The 22,658-nt window shown below is 42.6% G+C and overlaps 1 protein-coding gene across 1 annotated transcript; it reads left to right on the top strand.

Annotated features, from left to right (window-relative positions):
• Window positions 1-500: 500 nt before the first annotated feature.
• LOC106602558 (NLR family CARD domain-containing protein 3) lies at window positions 501-22,448 on the top strand. The gene is made up of 12 exons (XM_045716657.1): window positions 501-996; window positions 4,500-4,732; window positions 5,806-5,919; window positions 6,041-6,148; window positions 6,469-6,901; window positions 7,357-7,573; window positions 7,762-9,532; window positions 10,375-10,548; window positions 17,961-18,134; window positions 18,301-18,474; window positions 18,589-18,635; window positions 19,769-22,448. The coding sequence occupies exons 2-12, from the start codon at window positions 4,566-4,568 to the stop codon at window positions 20,317-20,319; spliced, it is 3,930 nt and encodes a 1,309-aa protein (XP_045572613.1). The 5' UTR covers window positions 501-996; window positions 4,500-4,565; the 3' UTR covers window positions 20,320-22,448.
• Window positions 22,449-22,658: the final 210 nt, after the last annotated feature.

The following is a 22,658-nucleotide window of genomic DNA, read 5'->3' as shown; positions in this document are numbered from 1 at the left end:
AGATTGTTAATGTAGATTGTATACAAAAAAAAATGTCATGTTATGGTTAAAAATGTTCATGCTTTATTGTGACTTGTTGTAGGCTCCTAAGTGGACCATAAGGTTAAAAACCAAACCAAATGAAGAAAACTAAACTAATAAACAAAATCAAAAATAAATAAATAAGTAACTCCGCCAGAGTGTCTCTTTTGGGTCACCTTTGCCGGTCCCAAGCCGGATAAGGGAGGAGGGTTGGAATTGTGACATTAAAAAAACAAGAATCGACAGAAGAAAGTTCATTTGTAGTTCTAAACATATGTAGGGTGTTTTTCACTCACTTTTTGCCTCTCCCACGACAGTATTCCTCTCTCCTACAGCGTCTATCACAATTACATGCACATGGCTAATTATGCAAAGTAGGTGATGGCGTCTTTAGCGACTTCTAGCGACTTTTAGGACAGCCAATAGCTACTTTCCTTACTGAGGAGTTGGCAACACTGTTTGCAACCCTACTTGCAAGGGGTACTGGTGCTCGAAGACCCGCCCTCCCACGTTCCCATTGAGCCAGTTTAGGGATCAGATCTGTTTTATTTTTTATATAAAAGTTGTTTGAGTTAGTTTAGTTCATTTATTTATTTTTTGATAGTTTGGTAGTTGTTTTGGTATTTTGTTCCTTTTTTGGGAATCTTGTTTGCATCCCGCACAGTAGGTGGCCGAATGCACATTAAATTGTGCGATCGCTAATATAACATAGAAGAACTACAATAACTACAGTAAGTACAATGTATGGTTCTGAATCACAATTCGAAAGTAACGCGTACCAAATTCACCACGTGAATGGTGTGCTTGGTATGATGATTTCCACCTTTTAATCGGTTGATTGTAGTGTAAACGGTTTCGGGTTTCTGCAACAAATACTTTTTTGTTGAAATCGAAAGTAAATCTTTTGAATGACGCAGAGGATCTGACTGCTAAACTACCAGGCGGAGGACATGCTGCTGGGTGTTGGCATCTAAGGTTAGTGTTGTTGTTTTTTGTATTTGATTTAATGATGTGTATAATTGTTAAATAATTGCCATATAAAAGCCTACTGTGGTGGTAGACCAATATATTGTAATTCAATTCAAATTAGCTGATTTTAAGAGTGTCTGGCCTTGTTGTTTTGCTTTTTAGCTATATGTATGTAGCAGACATTGTTGTAGTACTCGGTCTCGAGACTACATTTTGAGTGTCTCGGTCTTGTCTCGGGGTCGGACACACTCGTACTCGGTCTCAGACAGTGAGGACTCGTGTAGGAGTGCACTTTTTGTAAAACACAAAGAGCCAGTGGTGTAGTGGATGCTATGCGCAGGTATAAGCCTTATACCCACTTTTTTTCAGTGGGCATTGCGTAATCTCACTTCTTAATCCCCACTGATGTATATCAAAGTCGTTTAGTGGAGGTATATGAATGATCAATTATGAAGTACAACAGTGAAATCATGCACAAAGTAGCCTACACAATCGCAAAACACGTGAAATATATTCGCATGCGCGCCGTACACATTGCCCAGTTTCAGGGGAATATCATCTGCATTCAGCAAGAGCGCGCAGGTATGGGATCAATATCATGCCAAATGTATTGTGAACTCACAGCATGCATTTTGTATTCGTGTATCATGATCTGTACAAATAAGTACCAATCCACAAATGTAAATCACCAATCCGCATATCTCTGCTATGTGCAAATCTTTATGGAAGTCATTTTACTTAAGGCCCTTGGAAATGACCTGCATATCTGCAGTTATAAAACAATTGTAATGCAATATATCGATTTACAAATACAAATCAAAAGGTGTTTGTTTGTGGATAGTGAATTGCATTTGTGGATAGTGATTTACATTTGTGGAAAGTGATTTACATTTGTGGATTGGTGATTTACATTTGTGGATTGGTACTTATAGATCACTACCTTACAAGTTGTACTTAATAATACGTGTTTCACTACTTATTTACTACGTACATGAGTGGTAAGTCAGGACTGATGTTGACTGATTTCCTTATATGAATTGTAACTCAGTAAAATCTCTGACATGTTTGCATGTTGCATTTATATTTTTGTTCAGTGTACATAATATTCAATTGTCTTTATACTATACTCAATTTTAGGTCCTACAGGCTGTCCCAACACATTATGACATGAAAGAGAATTCTGACAGTGTAAAAGGCCCTTAGTTGACTCTAAAATGTTGTATTCTATACTGATTTGAAGAGAAACAAGTTATTAATGTGCTTGATAAGATTAAAGACTCTCTCAGGGGGCACTATTTACATTTTAGGGGACCCCATATGGGTCCTGGACCCTAGGTTTGGGAACCACTGTACTACTGACCTCTCTCCCTGCTTGCTTCAATGCTTCTTCTCTGTGTATCTATTTTCCTCCTTCATTGCAGCCTGATTCACCACTGTCTGTCTCACTACTCTCTATAAAGAAAAGCTATTTTGTTATGAGAACTTATAGTAGCCCATCTTTTGATTTATAGCTAGCTTAATTTCAGTCAACTGCTCCTGCTGAGGTCAGGCTCTGTTCAACGTTAGCTTCTAACGTCATCCTTCTAGCCACCTAGTTATAGCTAGCTACCTGGCTAATAGCCAGAGTCCTTGAGGTAACTAGCTAGCTAGACATCTGACTGAAATATCAGCGACTATTTACCAGTTGTACACTCATTTTTCGAGAGTCAGGGGGGTTTGGGGGATATCTGTTGACACGGAAGGAGTTGAGGGATGTTAAAAGAATTCCCACTGACAGTGGCATTGTAGGTCTGGGCTGAGGTACACTACATTACCAAAAGTATGTGGACACCTGCTCGTCGAACATCTCATTCCAAAATCATGGGCCTTAATATGGAGTTGGTCCCCCTTTTGCTGCTATAACAGCCTCCATTCTTCTGGGAAGGCTTTCCATTAGATGGAACATTGCTGCGGGGAATTGCTTCTATTCAGCCACAAGAGCATTAGTGAGGTCGGGCACTGATGTGGGGCAATTTTACCTGGCTCGCAGTCGGCGTTCCAATTCATCCCAAAGGTGTTCGATGGGGTTGAGGACAGGGCTCTGTGCAGGCCTGTCAAGTTCTTCCACACCGATCTCGACAAACCATTTCTGTAAGGACCTCGCTTTGTGCACAGAGGCATTGTCATACTGAAACAGGAAAGGGCCTTCCCCAAACTGTTGCCAAATAGTTGGAAGCACAGAATCATCTAGAATGTCATTGTATGCTCTAGAGTGAAGATGTCCCTTCACTCGAATTAAGGGACCTAGCCCGAACCATGAAAAACATCCCCAGACCATTATTCCTCCTCCACCAAACTTTACAGTTGGCACTATGCATTCTAGCAGGGAGCGTTCTCCTGGCATCCGCCAAACACAGATTAGTTCGTCGGACTGCCAGATGGTGATGCGTGAGTCATCACTCCAGAGAAGGCGTTTCCACTGCTCCAGAGTCCAATGGCGGTGAGCTTTACACCACTCCAGCTGATGCTTGGTATTGCACATGGTGATTTTAGACTTGTGTGCGGCTGCTCGGCCATGGAAACCCATTTCATCAAGCTCCCGACTAATACTTCTTGCGCTGACCTTGCTTCCAGAGGCAGTTTGGAACTCGGTAGTGAGTGTTGCAACCGAGGACAGATGATTTTTACATGCTTCAGCACTCGGCGGTCCCGTTCTGTGAGCTTGTGGGGCCTACCACTTCGCGGCTGAGCTCGTTGCCCCTAGGTGTTTCCACTTCACACTAACAGCACTTACAGTTGACCGGAATACCTATTCTTCTAGGTGCCCAGCTTGTCTCTGTCTGAACTACCTTCACTGCTTCTGCATACGAGATGTTACACTCACTTCTCACCTGCTGCACTTCCACCTGTCTTTTCATCACTGCACAACTCCGATATGCCACACTATGGGCACCCCCAAAGTTACAGCACTTTAACTGGACCCCATCTCCACATTGCTCATATGCATGTTCTCCCCCACACGTAACACATCTCCTTTTGCCTTTACACACTGTGCCCAAACCTTTGACAATTATAGCAACGCAGTGGTTTCTGAACATAAGCTCGTACATAGTAACTCATATACCCAATCCTAACTTTTCCTGGCAGTACCAGACCCTCAAAGTTTAGTAGCACTGACAGGCTATCCACCTTCTTCCCATCTCGTGTCATCTGGAGGTGCTTTGCTTCATTGAGAGAGCATTCCCTTCAAGTGGTCCTTTTATTTATTCAATGTTAGCTATTTCTGGAACTCCCTTGACTCACTGCCGTCCGGTTTTATCCGGCATTCTACTATCAACCACACTTTTACATACCTGCTTGAGTTTGAGCACCTTTTTGATGCTGTTTAGCATTGATATACACCACCACCAACAAACTTCCATCACAAAGAACTTAATCGGCTATATGGCCAACAGCCGGCACTTATGGAAAGCACTGTTGTTCATTGTTGGTTGATAAGTGTATTTCCCGTTGATCTGTGCTGTCTGTAGGTGTGACCCACTGCCTCTAAAAGGAGTCTCTCTGGGGAGAGAGAGGAGGGGACCACTGCCTCTAAAATGAGCCGCCCTGGGGAGAAAAAGGAGGGGACCACTGCCTCTAAAATGAGCCACCCTGGGAAGAAAAAGGAGGGGACCACTGCCTCTAAAATGAGCCACCCTGGGAAGAAAAAGGAGGGGACCACTGCCTCTAAAATGAGCCTCCCTCAAGACATCAGGTCTGAGAGGTATAACATTCATTCTGAAATATACATTTTCTTTTATGTCATATTTTTTAAACAATACATACATACACGTACAAAGACAACATACACAAACATCAACAACATCACACCTGCCCAGACCCACCTGTTCTCACCCCTATCTTCAATACCTGCATTACTCTCCACCACAAGTCCTCAAATTGTACCATTTTGTTTCTCTCCGTCACCCACACTCTTTCAATATTTAGATAATGAAGCATGTGATTTTTCCATTGTCTTAACGATGGTATTTAAGTATACGTTTTTTCAAGATGATTGACGAGAAGAGTATCGTCCAACCCATCGGGTAGCTCACTGCACCCTCATATTTTGGGGCGGCAAGTAGCCTAGTGGTTAGAGCGTTGGACTAGTAACCGAAAGGTTGCAAGATCGAATCGCTGAGCTGACAAGGTAAAAATCTGTCGTTCTGCCCCTGAACAAGGCAGTTAACCCACTGTTTCTAGGCATCATTGTAAATAAGAATTTGTTCTTAACTGACTTGCCTAGTTAAATAAAGATAAAAAAATAATATAACATGGCTTAAAATATGCAGACAGACGGATTAAAAGTACATTTACATTGTAATACTTCTTACAGACAACTTTCTAACTCTGCCGTTAACTTTTGAACTTTATAGCATTCCCAGAAAGCATGAATTATTGAGCCATTGTTAGTTTTACACTTAAGACATGATGTTGCCGTTGTGCTATAGAATTTGCGAAATTTGTCTTATAAATTCCATACATTAATTCATACAGGATTAAGCATACATTTTCATTAACTAATTTTGTTCCCAACATTCCCTCCATCTTGTGCCAATATCAGTTATTTTTAAGTCTTGTTCCAATAGTTATATTTTTTAACTAAGAGATTGTCAGTTGGATATGCTCTCTGCAAGGTTTTGTATATCTTACTTATCATATGAACATCCTTTTCTGACTCAAATAGGATTCCCTCAAGATTGCTCCTATGTCCAAAAGATGTATGCATTCTGAGTTACAGTTATGCAACTGTTGAAACGTAGTTGTTGAGGTGATCTGTCTCCCTGTTTTGTTTAGTGTCCAGCAGCACCGAGCAGAGTCACCTACACCCAGCCTGTTATCAATGAAGAGTGACAACTCAATGTTTCTTCCACCTACTTTCAACCAGGAAACACAAACAGTTGACAAAGGGTATGCTAAGATATAAGCTACGCTTGGGTAGAGGATGGGTAATTGATGAAGCTTGGGTAGAGGATGGTTAATTGATGAAACTGGAAGTCACATGTTAATGTTTCCATGGCTTTCTCTCCAGAGTCAGAAAGAGAGCAGAGTCACCTACATCCAGCCTGTTATCAATGAAGAGTGACAACTCAATGTTTCTTCCACCTACTTTCAACCAGCACCCCCTAAATGACAAAAGGTTTGAAAGACATAAGCTCACAAATGAAATAACTACGGCATAATAGAACAATGTCCAGAACACTATTGCTGTAGTTCTTGAATAAAACGGTTTATCGCAACTCACTGTACGGTCGTAAGAAATGCCTAATAAAAACACTATTTTTGAGAGGTAAACAGCAACATGCATCTCATGACTTGTCAGGACATAAATAAAGTGAATATGACAATGCATTGCAATAACACTCAACGTATGGCTCATTTATGCCTTGTGGTTCATTTGCATTGAACAAGCAGGTTGAGAAAGACATATAAACTGTTTTCCCTTCCTCATCTCTTTAGTGGGATAACAATAGACCTGTGTGAAAGAGGGCCAAAGGATCAAGTATCCATCCCCTGTGGACACAGTTACTGCAAGCAGTGTATAAGCGTCTTGGTCTCACCTAAACCTCTCCAACATCAACACGCAGAGTCAAGTCACTACTATGCTGGACCTGGAGATGTGGCCTGTGATCTCTGCACTGAGAAAAAGCTCAAAGCTGTGAAGTCCTGTCTGATCTGCACTGCCTCCTATTGTGAGAGCCACGTAAGGCAGCATTACACAGTAGCAGCACTGCAAAAACACACCCTGGTGGAGGTGACAGGAAACCTGGAGCAGAAACTCTGCCAGCTGCACCATAAAGCTCTGGAAGTCTTCTGTAAGACCGACCAGATACTCATCTGTAATATGTGTGCCGTGGAGGACCATAGAGGCCACAGAAAGCGCTACATAGAGGTAAGAAATAATGTTCTGTATCTATTCTTACTAGAGGAACACAACATTGAATAACCATCCCACTGGGATTTTTTTTGAATCAACGTTGTTTCCACGTTATTTGAACACCAACAAAATAAATGTGACGACGTTGAGTCAACGTGGAAAACTGACTGGATTTTAAAAGTCATCAACGTAAAAGCATTTTGTCTTTTTTTCACCCAAATATTAACTTAAATCCAATGACATGTTGACATGTTTTGTTAAATTGATGTTAGTTGACAACTCAACCAAATGTAAATCAAAACTAGACCTAGAACTGACGTCTGTGCCCAGTGGGATCTAGCCTTGTAGGCTGAACAACTTTTTAATCTTTCTCTTATCTTGCGGTCTTGTTTATATAATGACAGCTTTTTCACAAGATTGCTTTCTTCTTGTAGAATGCTCTCAGTAAGTGATATCTGCCTTTTTTGTAGATCCCCATGTTGTTGGACACTTCATCTCTACTAGGTCAGTCACTGAAAAACATGAGTGATTTGAATCTCTTCAAAAATCATCTGATCCATTGTTACCCAGAGTGCTTTGAGACCCAGCTGGACAATGAAGATGTTCAAGATTTGGTTGAGAAGATGCTGGAGAGTTTTGGAACCGAGGGTGCCTTGAAGATCACACTGAACTTTCTAGACATACGAAGTAAGACTGCATTTCAGACAAAGGATCAAAGGGGGTTACAACCACCATCTCTTATACTTCTTCAACCTCCAACCTCCATTTATCGAAATCACTTCTAATGAGTAGTGTCTTGATAATCTAGTTTCACTTTTTAACTACTGTATCTTCTTGTTTTGTGGTAACTAATATCAATCATATTCTTTTCCTAGATAAAACTCTTTGGAAAGCCAGAGAAATTAAAACTAAACTGGGGCAGAAGTTTCAACAAATATTTGAAGGAATTGGACACAATGGAAAGCAAACTCTCTTAAATGACATATACACGGAGCTCTACATCACAGAAGGTGGAAGTGGAGAGGTCAATAATGAACATGAGGTGAGACATATCGAGACGGTTTCTAAGAAACAAACCACACAAAAGACCGCAATCAAATGCAACAACATCTTCAAAAGGTTACCTGGACAAAGAAAACCTATCAGGACTGTGCTGACCAAAGGAATCGCTGGCATTGGAAAAACAGTTTCTGTGCAGAAGTTCATCCTTGACTGGGCAGAGGGAAAAGCAAATCAAGATATTCATTTCATATTTCCTCTTCCTTTCCGTGACCTTAACCTGAAAAAGGGTCAATATAGTCTGATGCAACTTCTGCAATACTACTGCCCAGATCTTAAAGATATTGACAGCATTCAGTGTGGTGAAATCAAAACTCTTTTCATTTTTGACGGTCTGGATGAGTGTCGACATCCTCTAAATTTCCAGAACAATGAGGACTTGTATGACATCACAGAGCCAACCTCAGTGGATGTGCTGCTGACAAACCTCATCAAAGGGAATCTGCTTCCCTCTTCTCATCTCTGGATAACCACACGACCAGCAGCAGCCAATCAGATACCCTTTGAGTGTGTTGACCAGGTGACAGAAGTAAAAGGTTTCAGTGACCCACAGAAGGAGGAGTACTTCAGGAAGATAATTGGTGATGAGGACCTGGCCAGCAGAATCATCACACAGATGAAGACATCAAAAAGCCTCTACATCATGTGCCACATGCCAGTCTTCTGTTGGATATCAGCCACTGTCCTTGAAACAATGCTAAAAGAAACAAAGAATGTCAAAGTCCCCAAATCTCTGACACAGATGAACACTCACTTCCTGCTCATCCAAACCAGTGTGAAAAACAAAAAGTACAACAAAGCCACAGAGAAAAACCCTAAGAAACTGTCTCAGTTAGACAAAGTCATGATCCTTAAACTTGGAAAACTGGCTTTCCAACAGTTGCAGAAGGGTAACCTTATCTTCTATGAGGAAGACCTGACAGAGTGTGGCATCGATGTCACAGAGGCATCAGAGTACTCAGCCTTGTGTACAGAAATGTTTAAAGATGAATGTGGGCTATACCAAGACAAGGTCTTCAGCTTTGTGCATCTGAGCATTCAAGAGTTTCTGGCAGCACTATATGCTTTAGAGTCATGGCTGGGGAAGTCTGAAAATGTGTTTGATGAATCATTCAAGTGTGACAAGTTGTCTGACTTACACATGAGTGCGGTGGACAAAGCCTTGCAGAGTAAAAATGGACACCTGGACCTGTTCCTTCGATTTCTTCTGGGCCTCTCACTGGAGTCCAGTCAGAATCTCTTAAAGGGCCTTCTGACAAGGAGAGGAGGTCAAACACCGAGCATTGAGGAAACATTCAAGTACCTTTCGGACAAGATTAAGATGGAATCCTCACCAGAAAGGATCATCAACTTGTTCCACTGTCTGAATGAACTTGGGGATAACTCTGTAGTTGAAGAGATCCAGACCTCCCTGCGATCAGGAACTCTTTCAGAAACAAAGCTCCAACCTCACCAATGTTCAGCCCTGGCCTTTGTGTTACTGATGTCAGAGGGGGTGCTGGATGAGTTTCACCTGAAGACGTATAACACATCAGTGGAAGGTCGTCTGAGGTTGCTGCCAGTAGTGAAAACCTGCAAGAAAGCATCGTAAGTTGTGTTGTATAATGAGTTGTCGGACACCCGACATTAAACTCAGAAAATATAGGTCTGGATTGACCATCATCTGAGCTACTCTAAACATTGCATTTGTTTTGAAGTAAGAGACTCCTTTTTCATTGTGTTTATGTATGCCATTATTATTATTATTATTAAGGTTTGGAATATCTAAAAGTGTAATACATCTCTTTAGACTTGCTGGCTGTGACCTCACATATACATCCTGTCGGACACTGGCCTCAGCCCTGCAGACACCAAACTGCCCCCTGACAGAGCTAGACCTCAGCTACAATGACCTGGGAGACAGAGGAGTGAAGCTGCTCTGTGCCGGACTCCACAACATACAACGAGCTCACATAAGTGTGAGCATCGTGTGTGTGTGTGTGTGTGTGTGTGTGTGTGTGTGTGTGTGTGTGTGTGTGTGTGTGTGTGTGTGTGTGTGTGTGTGTGTGTGTGTGTGTGTGTGTGTGTGTGTGTGTGTGTGTGTGTGTGTGTGTGTGAGAGAGAATAGGTAATGTGTAATGTTCAAGTGTGTCTTCTTCTCCACTATAGTCTAGGTCCATGTGGTCTGACAGAGGGTTGCTGTTTACATCTGGCCTCAGTCCTGAGGGCACCCAACTCACAACTGAAACAACTGGAGCTGAGATACAACAACCTGCAGGACTCAGGAGTTACACTGCTGTGTGCTGGACTGAAGGATCCAAACTGCAAACTGCAGACACTAGGGTAAGTGTGTGTGCGCACTGCATGCACATGTTTGTTTATGTTCATGTACTATGTGTGTGTGTGAGTAAGATTGTATAGACAACACAATGTTCCTCTACTCCCTCCAGCCTAAGTCAGTGTGGTCTGACAGAGGGTTGCTGTTCAGATCTGGCCTCAGTCCTGTGTTCAACCAACTCACAACTGAAACAACTGGAGCTGAGAGACAACGACCTGCAGGACTCAGGAGTTACACTGCTTTCTGATGGCCTGGCAGATCCAAACTGTAAACTACAGAAACTAGGGTAAGTGTGCATGCACGTGTGTGTGTTAGAGCTAGTGTTGCACGGTATACCAAATGTAGGTGATTTTTCGATACTTAACATGAAAAATGGTTCTGTACTATAATTATATTTACTTTTTTACTTTACTTTCCTCCGGCCTGCCCCACTTAACATGATGCAGCACAGTGCAGGCTAGCTCCCCACTTAACCTGCATCATGTTAGCTCCCCACTTAACCTGCATCATGTTAGCTCCCCACTTAACCTGCATCATGTTAGCTCCCCACTTAGCCTGCATCATGTTAGCTCCCCACTTAACCTGCATCATGTTAGCTCCCCACTTAGCCTGCACTGGGCTGCATCATGTTAGCTCCCCACTTAACCTGCATCATGTTAGCTCCCCACTTAGCCTGCATCATCTTAGCTCCCCACTTAGCCTGCATCATGTTAGCTCCCAACTTAGCCTGCATCATGTTAGCTCCCCACTTAACCTGCATCATGTTAGCTCCCCACTTAGCCTACACTGGGCTGCATCATGTTAGCTCCCCACTTAGCCTGCACTGGGCTGCATAATGTTAGCTCCCCACTTAACCTGCATCATGTTAGCTCCCCACTTAGCCTGCACTGGGCTGCATCATGTTAGCTCCCCACTTAATCTACACTGGGCTGCATCATGTTAGCTCCCCACTTAGCCTGCACTGGGCTGCATCATGTTAGCTCCCCACTTAGCCTGCACTGGGCTGCATCATGTTAGCTCCCCACTTAACCTGCATCATGTTAGCTTCCCACTTAGCCTGCACTGGGCTGCATCATGTTAGCTCCCCACTTAACCTGCATCATGTTAGCTCCCCACTTAGCCTGCATCATGTTAGCTCCCCACTTAGCCTGCACTGGGCTGCATCATGTTAGCTCCCCACTTAGCCTGCACCGGGCTGCATCATGTTAGCTCCCAACTTAATCTGCACTGGGCTGCATCATGTTAGCTCCTCACTTAGCCTGCACTGGGCTGCATTATGTTAGCTCCCCACTTAACCTGCATCATGTTAGCTCCCCACTTAGCCTGGATCATGTTAGCTCCCCACTTAGCCTGCACTGGGCTGCATCATGTTAGCTCCCCACTTAGCCTGCACTGGGCTGCATCATGTTAGCTCCTCACTTAGCCTGCACTAGACTGCATCATGTTAGCTCCCCACTTAACCTGCACTAGACTGCATCATGTTAGCTCCCCACTTAGCCTGCACTAGACTGCATCATGTTAGCTCTCCACTTAGCCTGCACTAGACTGCATCATGTTAGCTCCCCACTTAGCCTGCACTAGACTGCATCATGTTAGCTCCCCACTTAGCCTGCACTAGACTCATGTTAGCTCCCCACTTAGCCTGCACTGGGCTGCATCATGTTAGCTCCCCACTTAGCCTGCACTGGGCTGCATCATGTTAGCGCCCCACTCATGCTGCTCAGAAAACACACTTGAATAATGCAACACAGCATTGAAACTATTACCAGAGATGTGGACAAGAATCACATCACTTGGACTCAAATACTACTCCAGTCGCAAATTTTGCAACTTGAGACTTGACTTGGTAAAAGAGCAAACATTTGCCACTCGACTTCGACTTGAGCATCTATGATGCGTGACTTGACTTGGACTGGTTCTGTGCTTTCTGTTCTGTGCAGGTTCTGTGCTTTCTGTTCTGTGCCTTGACCAATCAGATTCACTGAAATCACAGGTCCTGCAGGCTGGACACAAAGCACGTAGTCTATCAAAGCGCAAAGCGTGTGCCCCTCTCCACTGTCTTCCGGGATTTATTTCGCGAAATTGATAACACATCACTCCCGACAGACACAAGAAAGAACTCTTCACAGAAATGTTGCAGCAGCCTACACCTGATCAATATGGGAATATGATTTTCTTCAGCTGCAGGCTACAGCTCCCTGTCCCTTCTTGCGCTCTGGCTGGGGTAAACAAAGTGGGAATGTTATGTAGCCTATTTATAGCCCATTTATCTGTGTTAGGAGAAAATGTGAACGAGATCAAATTTGGTTTGGTCTATATTCAAACTTGGGCTGGCTAGGCCTCCTTGACTTTTTCAATTCAAAATTATTAACTGAAATTAATCAAACACAATACTGATTACATAGACTGTGTGAGTTACTTTTGAATTACATATGCAAAGGCTCAGCCCTCTTAGTTCTATTGTCCAATTGCAATGGTTGTCTCTGTGTAAAGGAAACCTCTGTTAGTCTAGTTTTAAAATATACTGCTAAAAAAAATAAAGGGAACACTTAAACAACACAATGTAACTCCAAGTCAATCACACTTCTGTGAAATCAAACTGTCTACTTAGGAAGCAACACTGATTGACAAGAAATTTCACATGCTGTTGTGCAAATGGAATAGACAACAGGTGGAAATTATAGGCAATAAGCAAGACACCCCCAATAAAGGAGTGGTTCAGCAGGTGGTGACCACAGACCACTTCTCAGTTCCTATGCTTCCTGGCTGGTGTTTTGGTCACTTTTGAATGCTGCCGGTGCTTTCACTCTAGTGGTAGCATGAAACGGAGTCTACAACCCACACAAGTGGCTCAGGTAGTGCAGCTCATCCAGGATGGCACATCAATGCGAGCTGTGGCAAGAAGGTTTGCTGTGTCTGTCAGTGTAGTGTCCAGAGCATGGAGAAGCTACCAGGAGACAGGCCAGTACATCAGGAGACATGGAGGAGGCCGTAGGAGGGCAACAACCCAGCAGCAGGACCGCTACCTCCGCCTTTGTGCAAGGAGGAGCAGGAGGAGCACTGCCAGAGCCCTGCAAAATGACCTCCAGCAGGCCACAAATGTGCATGTGTCTGCTAAAACGGTCAGAAACAGACTCCATGAGGGTGGTATGAGGGCCCGACGTCCACAGGTGGGGGTTGTGCTTACAGCCCAACACCGTGCAGGACGTTTGGCATTTGCCAGAGAACACCAAGATTGGCAAATTCGCCACTGGCGCCCGGTGCTCTTCACAGATGAAAGCAGGTTCACACTGAGCACGTGACAGACATGACAGAGTCTGGAGACGCCGTGGAGAACGTTCTGCTGCCTGCAACATCCTCCAGCATGACCGGTTTGGCGGTGGGTCAGTCATGGTGTGGGGTGGCATTTCTTTGGGGGCCGCAGAGCCCTCCATGTGCTCGCCAGAGGTAGCCTGACTGCCATTAGGTACCGAGATGAGATCCTCAGACCCCTTGTGAGACCATATGCTGGTGCGGTTGGCCCTGGGTTCCTCCTAATGCAAGACAATGCTAGACCTCATGTGACTGGAGTGTGTCAGCAGTTCCTGCAAGAGGAAGGCATTGATGCTATGGACTGGCCCGCCCGTTCCCCAGACCTGAATCCAATTGAGCACATCTGGGACATCATGTCTCGCTCCATCCACCAACGCCACGTTGCACCACAGACTGTCCAGGAGTTGGTGGATGCTTTAGTCCAGGTCTGGGAGGAGATCCCTCAGGAGACCATCCGCCACCTCATCAGGAGCATGCCCAGGCGTTGTAGGGAGGTCATACAGGCACGTGGAGGCCACACACACTACTGAGCCTCATTTTGACTTGTTTTAAGGACATTACATCAAAGTTGGATCAGCCTGTAGTGTGGTTTTCCACTTTAATTTTGAGTGTGACTCCAAATTCAGACCTCCATGATAAATTGGATTTCCATTGATTATTTTTGTGTGATTTTGTTGTCAGCACATTCAACTATGTAAAGAAAAAAGTATTTAATAAGATTATTTCTTTCATTCAGATCTAGGATGTGTTGTTTAAGTGTTCCCTTTATTTTTTTGAGCAGTGTATAATTCATATGAACATGTACAAGGTTGCTGCAGTTTGACATCCTCCCTAGGGCCAGAAGTTTTTACAGATCATTTTTTTAAACCATGTGACCTGATTAGAAAATCTCTGGTCCCGCTCCCATCATTGCCCATAGAAAAAATGTTTTTACAACTGATGAATCACTGTCATACCCTATAGGGTCCTGAATATATACATGATTAGGTTACCAGAATAGGAAAAGCTCTGGGGAAAACAATTTGCCGCACCACTCTGGAACCTGTGGTGCTACCTCAGCATCAGGGCCTCATCGGTCCCAAAAATGGTTGTATTCGGTTTCAAGGACTATGTGGTAGTGGGAAAAAATGGATCCAGTTTGTAAAACATGTGGGTCCAAAACCACTGATGCATTGCAATTTCAAAGAAACTGGCATTAAAACACTTAACCATTGACTTGAGGACTCGAAACCCAAAATTAGGAACTTGTGACATGACTCGACCTGAGCTGTGGAACTTGGGACTTACCCATTATAACTTGGGACTTGACTCGAGACTCGAAGGTTAAGACTTGAGACTCGCTTAGGACTTACAAATTGTGACTTGGTCCCATCTCTTAACTACTGTTTGCAAAACAATGTCCATACATACAGACTAGAACACTTTACAATACAAGAAGAGACTGGTAGCTTCCAGCTTTTGTAGGCTAACTTTCCTTGCTCGCTTACAGCTGAAGATAAGATCAATTCACTACCTTAGTACTTTGTTTTTGATGAACAATAAAGCTAAATATGCTGATTTCAAAGCTGATTGCCACCAAAAGTTTATTAATGTACTTAATCTCACTTCTCTCCCAAATATGATCTATTGCCTCAGCGGACTAAGTGTGTGTGTGTGTGTGTGTGTGTGTGTGTGTGTGTGTGTGTGTGTGTGTGTGTGTGTGTGTGTGTGTGTGTGTGTGTGTGTGTGTGTGTGTGTGTGAGAGAGAGAGAATAGGGCACATTTTGCCTCGTCCAAAATGGAACGGAAACAGATTGTTTGTCATCTGTAGCCCCATGCTATCAGCCAAAACAAGCTCAATAATTCAATGCATGCACACACTCCTATTGAATATGCATTCACCTGTATGGTGAATAGGTCTAGGCTACATCTTGATTTACCCAGTTTATCAATAGAGATTTACCATTCAAATAAATGATTACCATGTTGTTGTTATGTAATTAGATTGGTAAAAACAAAGTCAAATTGATTGGATAACTGTATAATCGATTCGTTAATGCATGCAGGGCTGTCTCTGAAAAATGTTGATGTAAACATTTTCAAATGTAATGATATTGGACTCAAAAGATGCCTGACGATTGAACAGAGCAGTAGTATATCTGTCTGGATCAAGTGCCATTCTGTGACTTTGGCTAATGTGCCTTCTTTTTTTGCCATGGAATCGTGATGGAATCGAGTGTGGTAATACTAAACCTGGTATCGGTAATCGAAGTCAAAATTCTGGTGTCATGACAACACTAGGGCTGCGCAATTCATCTAATTCACATCGAAATTGCGATATTGACATGTGCAATATCCATATCACAAGAGACATCCATATTGCAATATTTTGATACGCCACTCAGCTGCATGTAACGTCCGTTTTTATAGTTTACTCTGTTTGTCGTCTCTCTCTCTCGCGGCTGCTTCCCACACACATAAAGCCTCTTCCCCACTTTTAGATATGTTTGCATGCTGTTCTGTTAATTCAAATGCAGTCAACCGATTGCTCCAAACAAGAATGATGCTGCTTTAAAAACTGCTTCTTAATTTACATTTCTATGATTGAAAAAATCCACACAAGTATTTTGATCTATTGTATATCGCAAATCAAATCGCAATTACATTTTTTGCCCATATCATGCAGTCCTAGTGTGTTTCTTTTGCTCTTTTTTTTGTCTAAATATATCTATATACATACATACATACATACATACGTACGTGCAGTCGGAATGTATTCAGACCCCTTCACTTTTTCCACATTTTATAATGTTACTGCCTTATTCTAAAATGGATGGAATTGTTTTTTTTCCCTCATCAATCTACACACAATACCCCATAAGTACAAAGCAAAAACAGGTTTTTAGACATTTTTGCAAATGTATTACAAATAAAAAACTAAATATTCAGACCGTTTACTCAGTACTTTGAAGCACCTTTGGCAGCGATTACAGCCTCAAGTCTTATTGGGTATGACGCTACAAGCTTGGCACACCTGTATCTGGGGCGTTTCTCCCATTCTTCTCTGCAGGTCTTCTCAGGGTCTGTCAGGTTGGATGTGGAGTGTCGCTGCACAGCTATTTTCAGGTCTCTCCAGAGATGTTAGATTGGGCTCTGGCTGGGCCACTCAAGGACATTCAGAGACTTGTCCCGAAGCCACTCCTGCGTTGTCTTGGCTGTGTGCTTAGGTGCATTGTCCTGTTGGAAAGTGAACCTTCGCCCCAGTCTGAGGTCCTGAGCGCTCTGGAGCAGGTTTTCATCAAGGATCTCTCTGTACTTTGCTCTGTTCACCTACCCTCAATCCTGACTAGTCTCCCAAAATCCCCACAGCATGATGCTGCCTCCATGCTTCATCGTAGGGTGGTGCCAGGTATCCTCCAGACGTGATGCTTGGCATTCAGACCAAAGAGTTCAATCTTGGTTTCATCAGACAAGAGAATCTTGTTTCTCATGGTCTGAGAATCCTTTAGGTGTCTTTTGGCAAACTCCAAGCAGACTGTCATGTGCCTTTTACTGAGGAGTGGCTTCCATCTGCCTACTCTACCATAAAGGCCTGATTGGTGGAGTGCTGAGAGATGGTTGTCCTTCTGGAAGGTTTTCCCATCTCCACAGAGGAACCCTGGAGCTCTGTCAGAGTGACCATCGGGTTCTTGGTCACCTCCCTGACCAAGGCCCTTCTCCCCCGATTGCTCAGTTTGGCCGGGGGGCCAGCTCTAGAAAAAGTCTGGGTGGTACCAAACTTCTTCTATTTAAGAATAATGGAGGCCATTGTGTTCTTGGGGACCTTCAATGCTACAGAAATGTTTTGGTACCCTTCCCCAGATCTGTGCCTTGACACAATACTGTCTCTGAACTCTACGGACAATTCCGTTGACCTTGTGGCTTGGTTTTTGTTCTGGCATACACGGTCAACTGTGGGACATTATAGACAAGTGTGTGCCTTTCCAAATCATGTCCAATTCATTTAATTTACCACAGGTGGACTCCAATCAAGTTATAGAAACAACACAAGGATGATCAATGGAAACAGGATGCACCTGAGCTGAATTTCGAGTCTCATAGCAAAGGGTCTGAACATTTGCAAATGTTTCTAAAAATCAGTTTTTGCATTATGGGGTATTGTGTGTAGATTGAGGAAAGTTTTTATTTAATCCATTGTAGAATAAGGCTGTAACATAACAAAATGTGGATAAAGGGAAGCGGTCTGAATACATTCCGAATGCAACGTGTGTGTGTGTGTGTGTGTGTGTGTGTGTGTGTGTGTGTGTGTGTGTGTGTGTGTGTGTGTGTGTGTGTGTGTGTGTGTGTGTGTTATCTGTAATTATCATGAATGCATCCTCAACATACTCTTGTGAACCCATGCTGCAGTCTAGGTCAATGTGGTCTGACAGAGGGTTGCTGTTCAGATCTGGCCTCAGTCCTGAGGGCACCCAACTCGCAACTGAAACAACTGGAGCTGAGAGACAACGACCTGCAGGACTCAGGAGTTACACTGCTTTCTGATGGCCTGGCGGATCCAAACTGTGAACTGCAGACACTAGGGTAAGTACAGCTGTTTAAAGAAGAACGATGTTGTGAATTATTTCTGTTATCATTATTGTCTGTCAAAGTCTGGTTTTGATTGTGTCATGGACAAACGTATACTGTAGATGCCACATGGTAGATCATTACACCAACCTACACAGCTGTTGTGTCTGTCCCTCTGTAGACTGTCTGGCTGTGAAGTCACAGAGGAGGGCTGTGCTGCTCTGGCTTCGGCTCTGAGGTCAAACCCCTCCCACCTGAGAGAGCTGGACCTGAGCTACAATCACCCAGGAGACTCTGCAGGGGGACTGCTTTCAGCTGGTCAAGGGGATCCCACATGCAAACTGATGAAGCTGAGGTAAGAAAAAAAATGATGCGGACAGTAAGACCTGGTAGTGTGAGGATCTTTTCTATCACATAAGTATGCATGTGTGTTCCGTGTTACGTAATAACCGTGTTGTTTTTGCTACAGTGTGGATCACGGTGCAGAGTGCAGGCTGGTATCCGGGCTGAGAAAATGTAAGTCCCTTCAATTGTAATCAACTGCATCTTCAGAACTACAGATGTAGTAACTAATACATACGTCCACATACAAAATAGCATTTTATACGATTTCGTTTTTTTGTTGTTGAACAAACAATTTACCTATTTTTTTTTTTATGTCATTCAGTATTTCTTACCAGTGTAAGAAATCTTAATTGAAGGGGTAATGTGCAGTTCAAAAGACAGCAAGGTGGTCACCCCACCATCGTTTTTGGTAAACAGCTGAGGGATGGGGCCGGAGAAATGTAACCACTTTCAAATTCATAGAGCTATGGGTGCAAGGACTGACAATCAATGAGATCAAAGTTATAGTTTTTACCATGTTTTGAGGCTATACAGTGTTTGTGTACAATTATGTTGTTCACAAACATTGGAGTAAAACAAGCTTATATTTTGGGTTCTGATGGGGTACAACCATTAAACTGAGCTCATGAGTCATTTATTAGTTATATTCTTCAGTATTCAATGGATATATAATATACACTGAGTATACCAAACATTAGGAACACCTTCCTAATATTGAGTCGGCACACACACACAATCCATGTCTCAAGGCTTAAAAATCCTTCTTTAACCCGTCTCCTCCCCTTCATCTACACTGATTGAAGTGGATTTAACAGGTGACATCAATAAGGGATCATAGCTTTCAGCTGGATTCACCTGGTCAGTCGGTCGTGGAAAGAGCAGGTGTTCCTAATGTTTTGTATACTCAGTGTATATCGCTAATTTAAAAGTTCAAAAAATGTATGTAGCAACTGCAGATTGCCCTTTTAACCATACCAGTGTATACATGAAAGTAGAACCTCAAAGAACTCTGGTTCTGGGTTTACCTCAAACGCTGTAGTAAAAAATAACTCTTGATGTCATTGGGGTAATAAAAAAACTGATTGTCAAAAACTACACAAAGTCTCCAGCCAGTAGGAGGGTGTTTGCCTGCTCACCATGTTACTGCAAAATATAAAACAATTTTTTTATACTTCTGATTACATCATTGAGAGTAATGCACTTAGTTTGACTACAGAACATAGAAAATGACTAGTTTCACTTATGTAGACACTGGTAGGGTGCTGGAGATAATGAATATGATAATGTGTCCCCATTGTCTACAGATGCCTGTCAGCTCACCATGGACCCAAATACAGCAAACACACACCTGTTACTCTCTGAGGAGAACAGGAAGGTGACACGGGTGGACAAGGAGCAGCATTATGAAGACCATCCAGACAGATTTAAATGGCATCCCCAAGTTCTCTGCGGAGAAGGCTTATCTGGATCTCGATATTACTGGGAGGTGATGTGGGATAGTGGAGAGCCTGACATTGGAGTGACTTACAAAGGAATGAGTCGGATGGGATGGGGGTCTGACAGTTGGATTGGACAAAATACCAAGTCCTGGAGTTTGAACTGCGCTGGTAAAGGTTACTATTACTTTTACAATGCAGGAGAGAATATCACATTCATCCGCGGTCCTGTTTTGCACAGAGTTGGTGTGTATCTTGACTGGCCAGCTGGTACGTTGTCCTTCTATAGTGTGTCCTTTGGTAAACAGAAACATCTTCACACATTCTACACCACATTCACTGAGCCCCTCTATCCTGGGTTTTGGATTTATCCAGACTCTTCCTTGTCTACATGTAACCGATGTGAAATGGCTAGTTAGTTAGCGGTGGTGCGCGCTAATAGCATTTCAATCAGTGACGTCACTCGCTCTGAGACTTGAAGTAGGGTTTCCCCTTGCGTTGCAAGGGCCGCGGCTTTTGTGGCGCGTTGGGTAACGATGCTTCGTGGGTGTCAGTTGTTGATGTGTGCAAGGGTCCCTGGTTCGAGCCCAGGTTGGGGCGAAGAGAGGGACGGAACCTACACTGTTACATACATAAGTAGGGGTGCTGCAGCTATCCCTGATAAATATAAATCATTTTCAAAAAAGTTATAGTATATAAGTAAAAATATTACCCAAATTATATTTATCCTGTCTGAACAGACCAATAAAACTCATTAAAAATACTAAACCAGAGAGAAAAAAATCAGAGGATTAAAAGCATCTAGAAAGTTAGCTGTGGATTTTATCATAAGCACTTCCAGTCAGGAAGGCTGCAATTTATGCAGCACACCCAGCAAATATAGAACAGCTTGTTATGGGGTGGCAGGTAGCCTAGTGGTTAGAGCATTGGGCCAGTAACCGAAAGGTTGCTAAATCGAATCCCTGAGCTGACAAGGTAAAAATCTGTTGTTCTGCCCCTGAACAAGGCAGTTAACCCACTGTTCCTAGGACGTCATTGTAAGTAAGAATTTGTTCTTAACTGACTTGCCTAGTTAAATAAAGGTTAAATTTAAAAAATGACGTTGTCAATGGGACTGCCATCAATGGATTATAATTCTATGGTTGGTTGCGGCTGTCAATTTGCCTTAAACAATTTTTTTTAAATATAATAGCGACAAAAAAACATACCATTTGGAAATCAAATGCCTACTGCTGAAAATAGAAGACTACTCTGTCTGTAGAAGATACAAAACAGCTTTTGAGCTATTTCTGAACGAACAGCACTGTTTTTCAAAGTAGCTTATCTTGAGACAAGCTATTGCAGTGTTTCCCAAACTTGGGGGTCGCCTGATTATAAAATTGCACTTCGTTCATAGAACCGGGGTTACCTGAGTAACCTCCTGTAGTCACAAAATATGGTTTTTATTTTTTTATTCCTAGAAATGTGGATCTAACTTAACAGTTTAAGCTACAAAACATTATGACCCTATCACTGAAAGCTAATACTCTCAGGAACACATACATACAGTGAGGGGAAAAAGTATTTGATCCCCTGCTGATTTTGTACATTTGCCCACTGACAAAGAAATGATCAGTCTATAATTTTAATGGTAGGTTTATTTGAACAGTGAGAGACAGAATAACAACCAAAAAATCCAGAAAAACGCATGTCAAAAATTTTATAAATTGATTTGCATTTTAATGAGGGAAATAAGTATTTGACTCCCTCTCAATCAGAAAGATTTCTGGCTCCCAGGTGTCTTTTATACAGGTAACGAGCTGAGATTAGGAGCACACTCTTAAAGGGAGTGCTCCTAATCTCAGTTTGTTACCTGTATAAAAGACACAATGTGTACAAAACATAAAGGAACACCTGCTCTTTCCATGAAATAGACTGACCAGATGAATCCAGGAGGAAGCTATGATCCCTTATTAATGTCACTTGTTAAATCCACCTCAACCAGTGTAGATGAAGTGGACAAGACCGGATATAGAAGGATTTCTAAGCCTTCAGACAATTGAGACATGGATTGTGTAAGTGTGTCATGCAGAAGGTGAAAGCTGGTGCAACTATATTAGGAAGGTGTTCCTAATGTTTTGTGCACTCAATGTATATATTCCTCTTAATATTGTACAATCTGTATGTTTGTTCATTGGCCTGGGCTATTGGTTTGCATTCAAGTCCAGGTTGTTTTTATTGCTCTGTTTCACTGTCAGAGTAGCCACTCATTTCGGTCGTTTTTCTGGTATTAGAAGACATTAACAAAACGAAAAAATTATCATGTAAATTACATAGAATTGCATTTCTTTTTTTCTCCAGAACCTGATTTTTTGGGTGGAAATCCTAAAAAACCCTCTGCTCAACTGTATGCCACTATGCAAATGTGATTATAGATGCATTTTATAATGCGATTATAGGGAATTTCAACTCAAAACATTCTTCCCAAGGCTATGCTTGTCTACCCAGACACATTCATGTTTGCAAGAAAAAGTTTCTGATTGTAAATAAAAGCCGATTTTGTACGATATCAGGCCTGTTCGTTACCATGCTCCTTCTCTGACTTTAGCTTCGAGGACCTGACACTATGATATAAAAAGTGGCATAGTTCGGCTATGTTATAATTCAAACCCCCAACCTAACAAATAAGAAAACTCTTATTAAAATATACTATCCAAAGAGCTTGAAAAACAAGTGAAACAGCTTTGATGTTGATGAAAATGTTGACATGTTAAAGTAG

Source organism: Salmo salar, chromosome ssa04, assembly GCF_905237065.1.
Source record: "Salmo salar chromosome ssa04, Ssal_v3.1, whole genome shotgun sequence".
NCBI classification, from domain to species: domain Eukaryota; kingdom Metazoa; phylum Chordata; class Actinopteri; order Salmoniformes; family Salmonidae; genus Salmo; species Salmo salar.
Note: the sequence above shows the minus strand (reverse complement) of the source record. Positions and strands in the feature narration are given on the sequence as shown.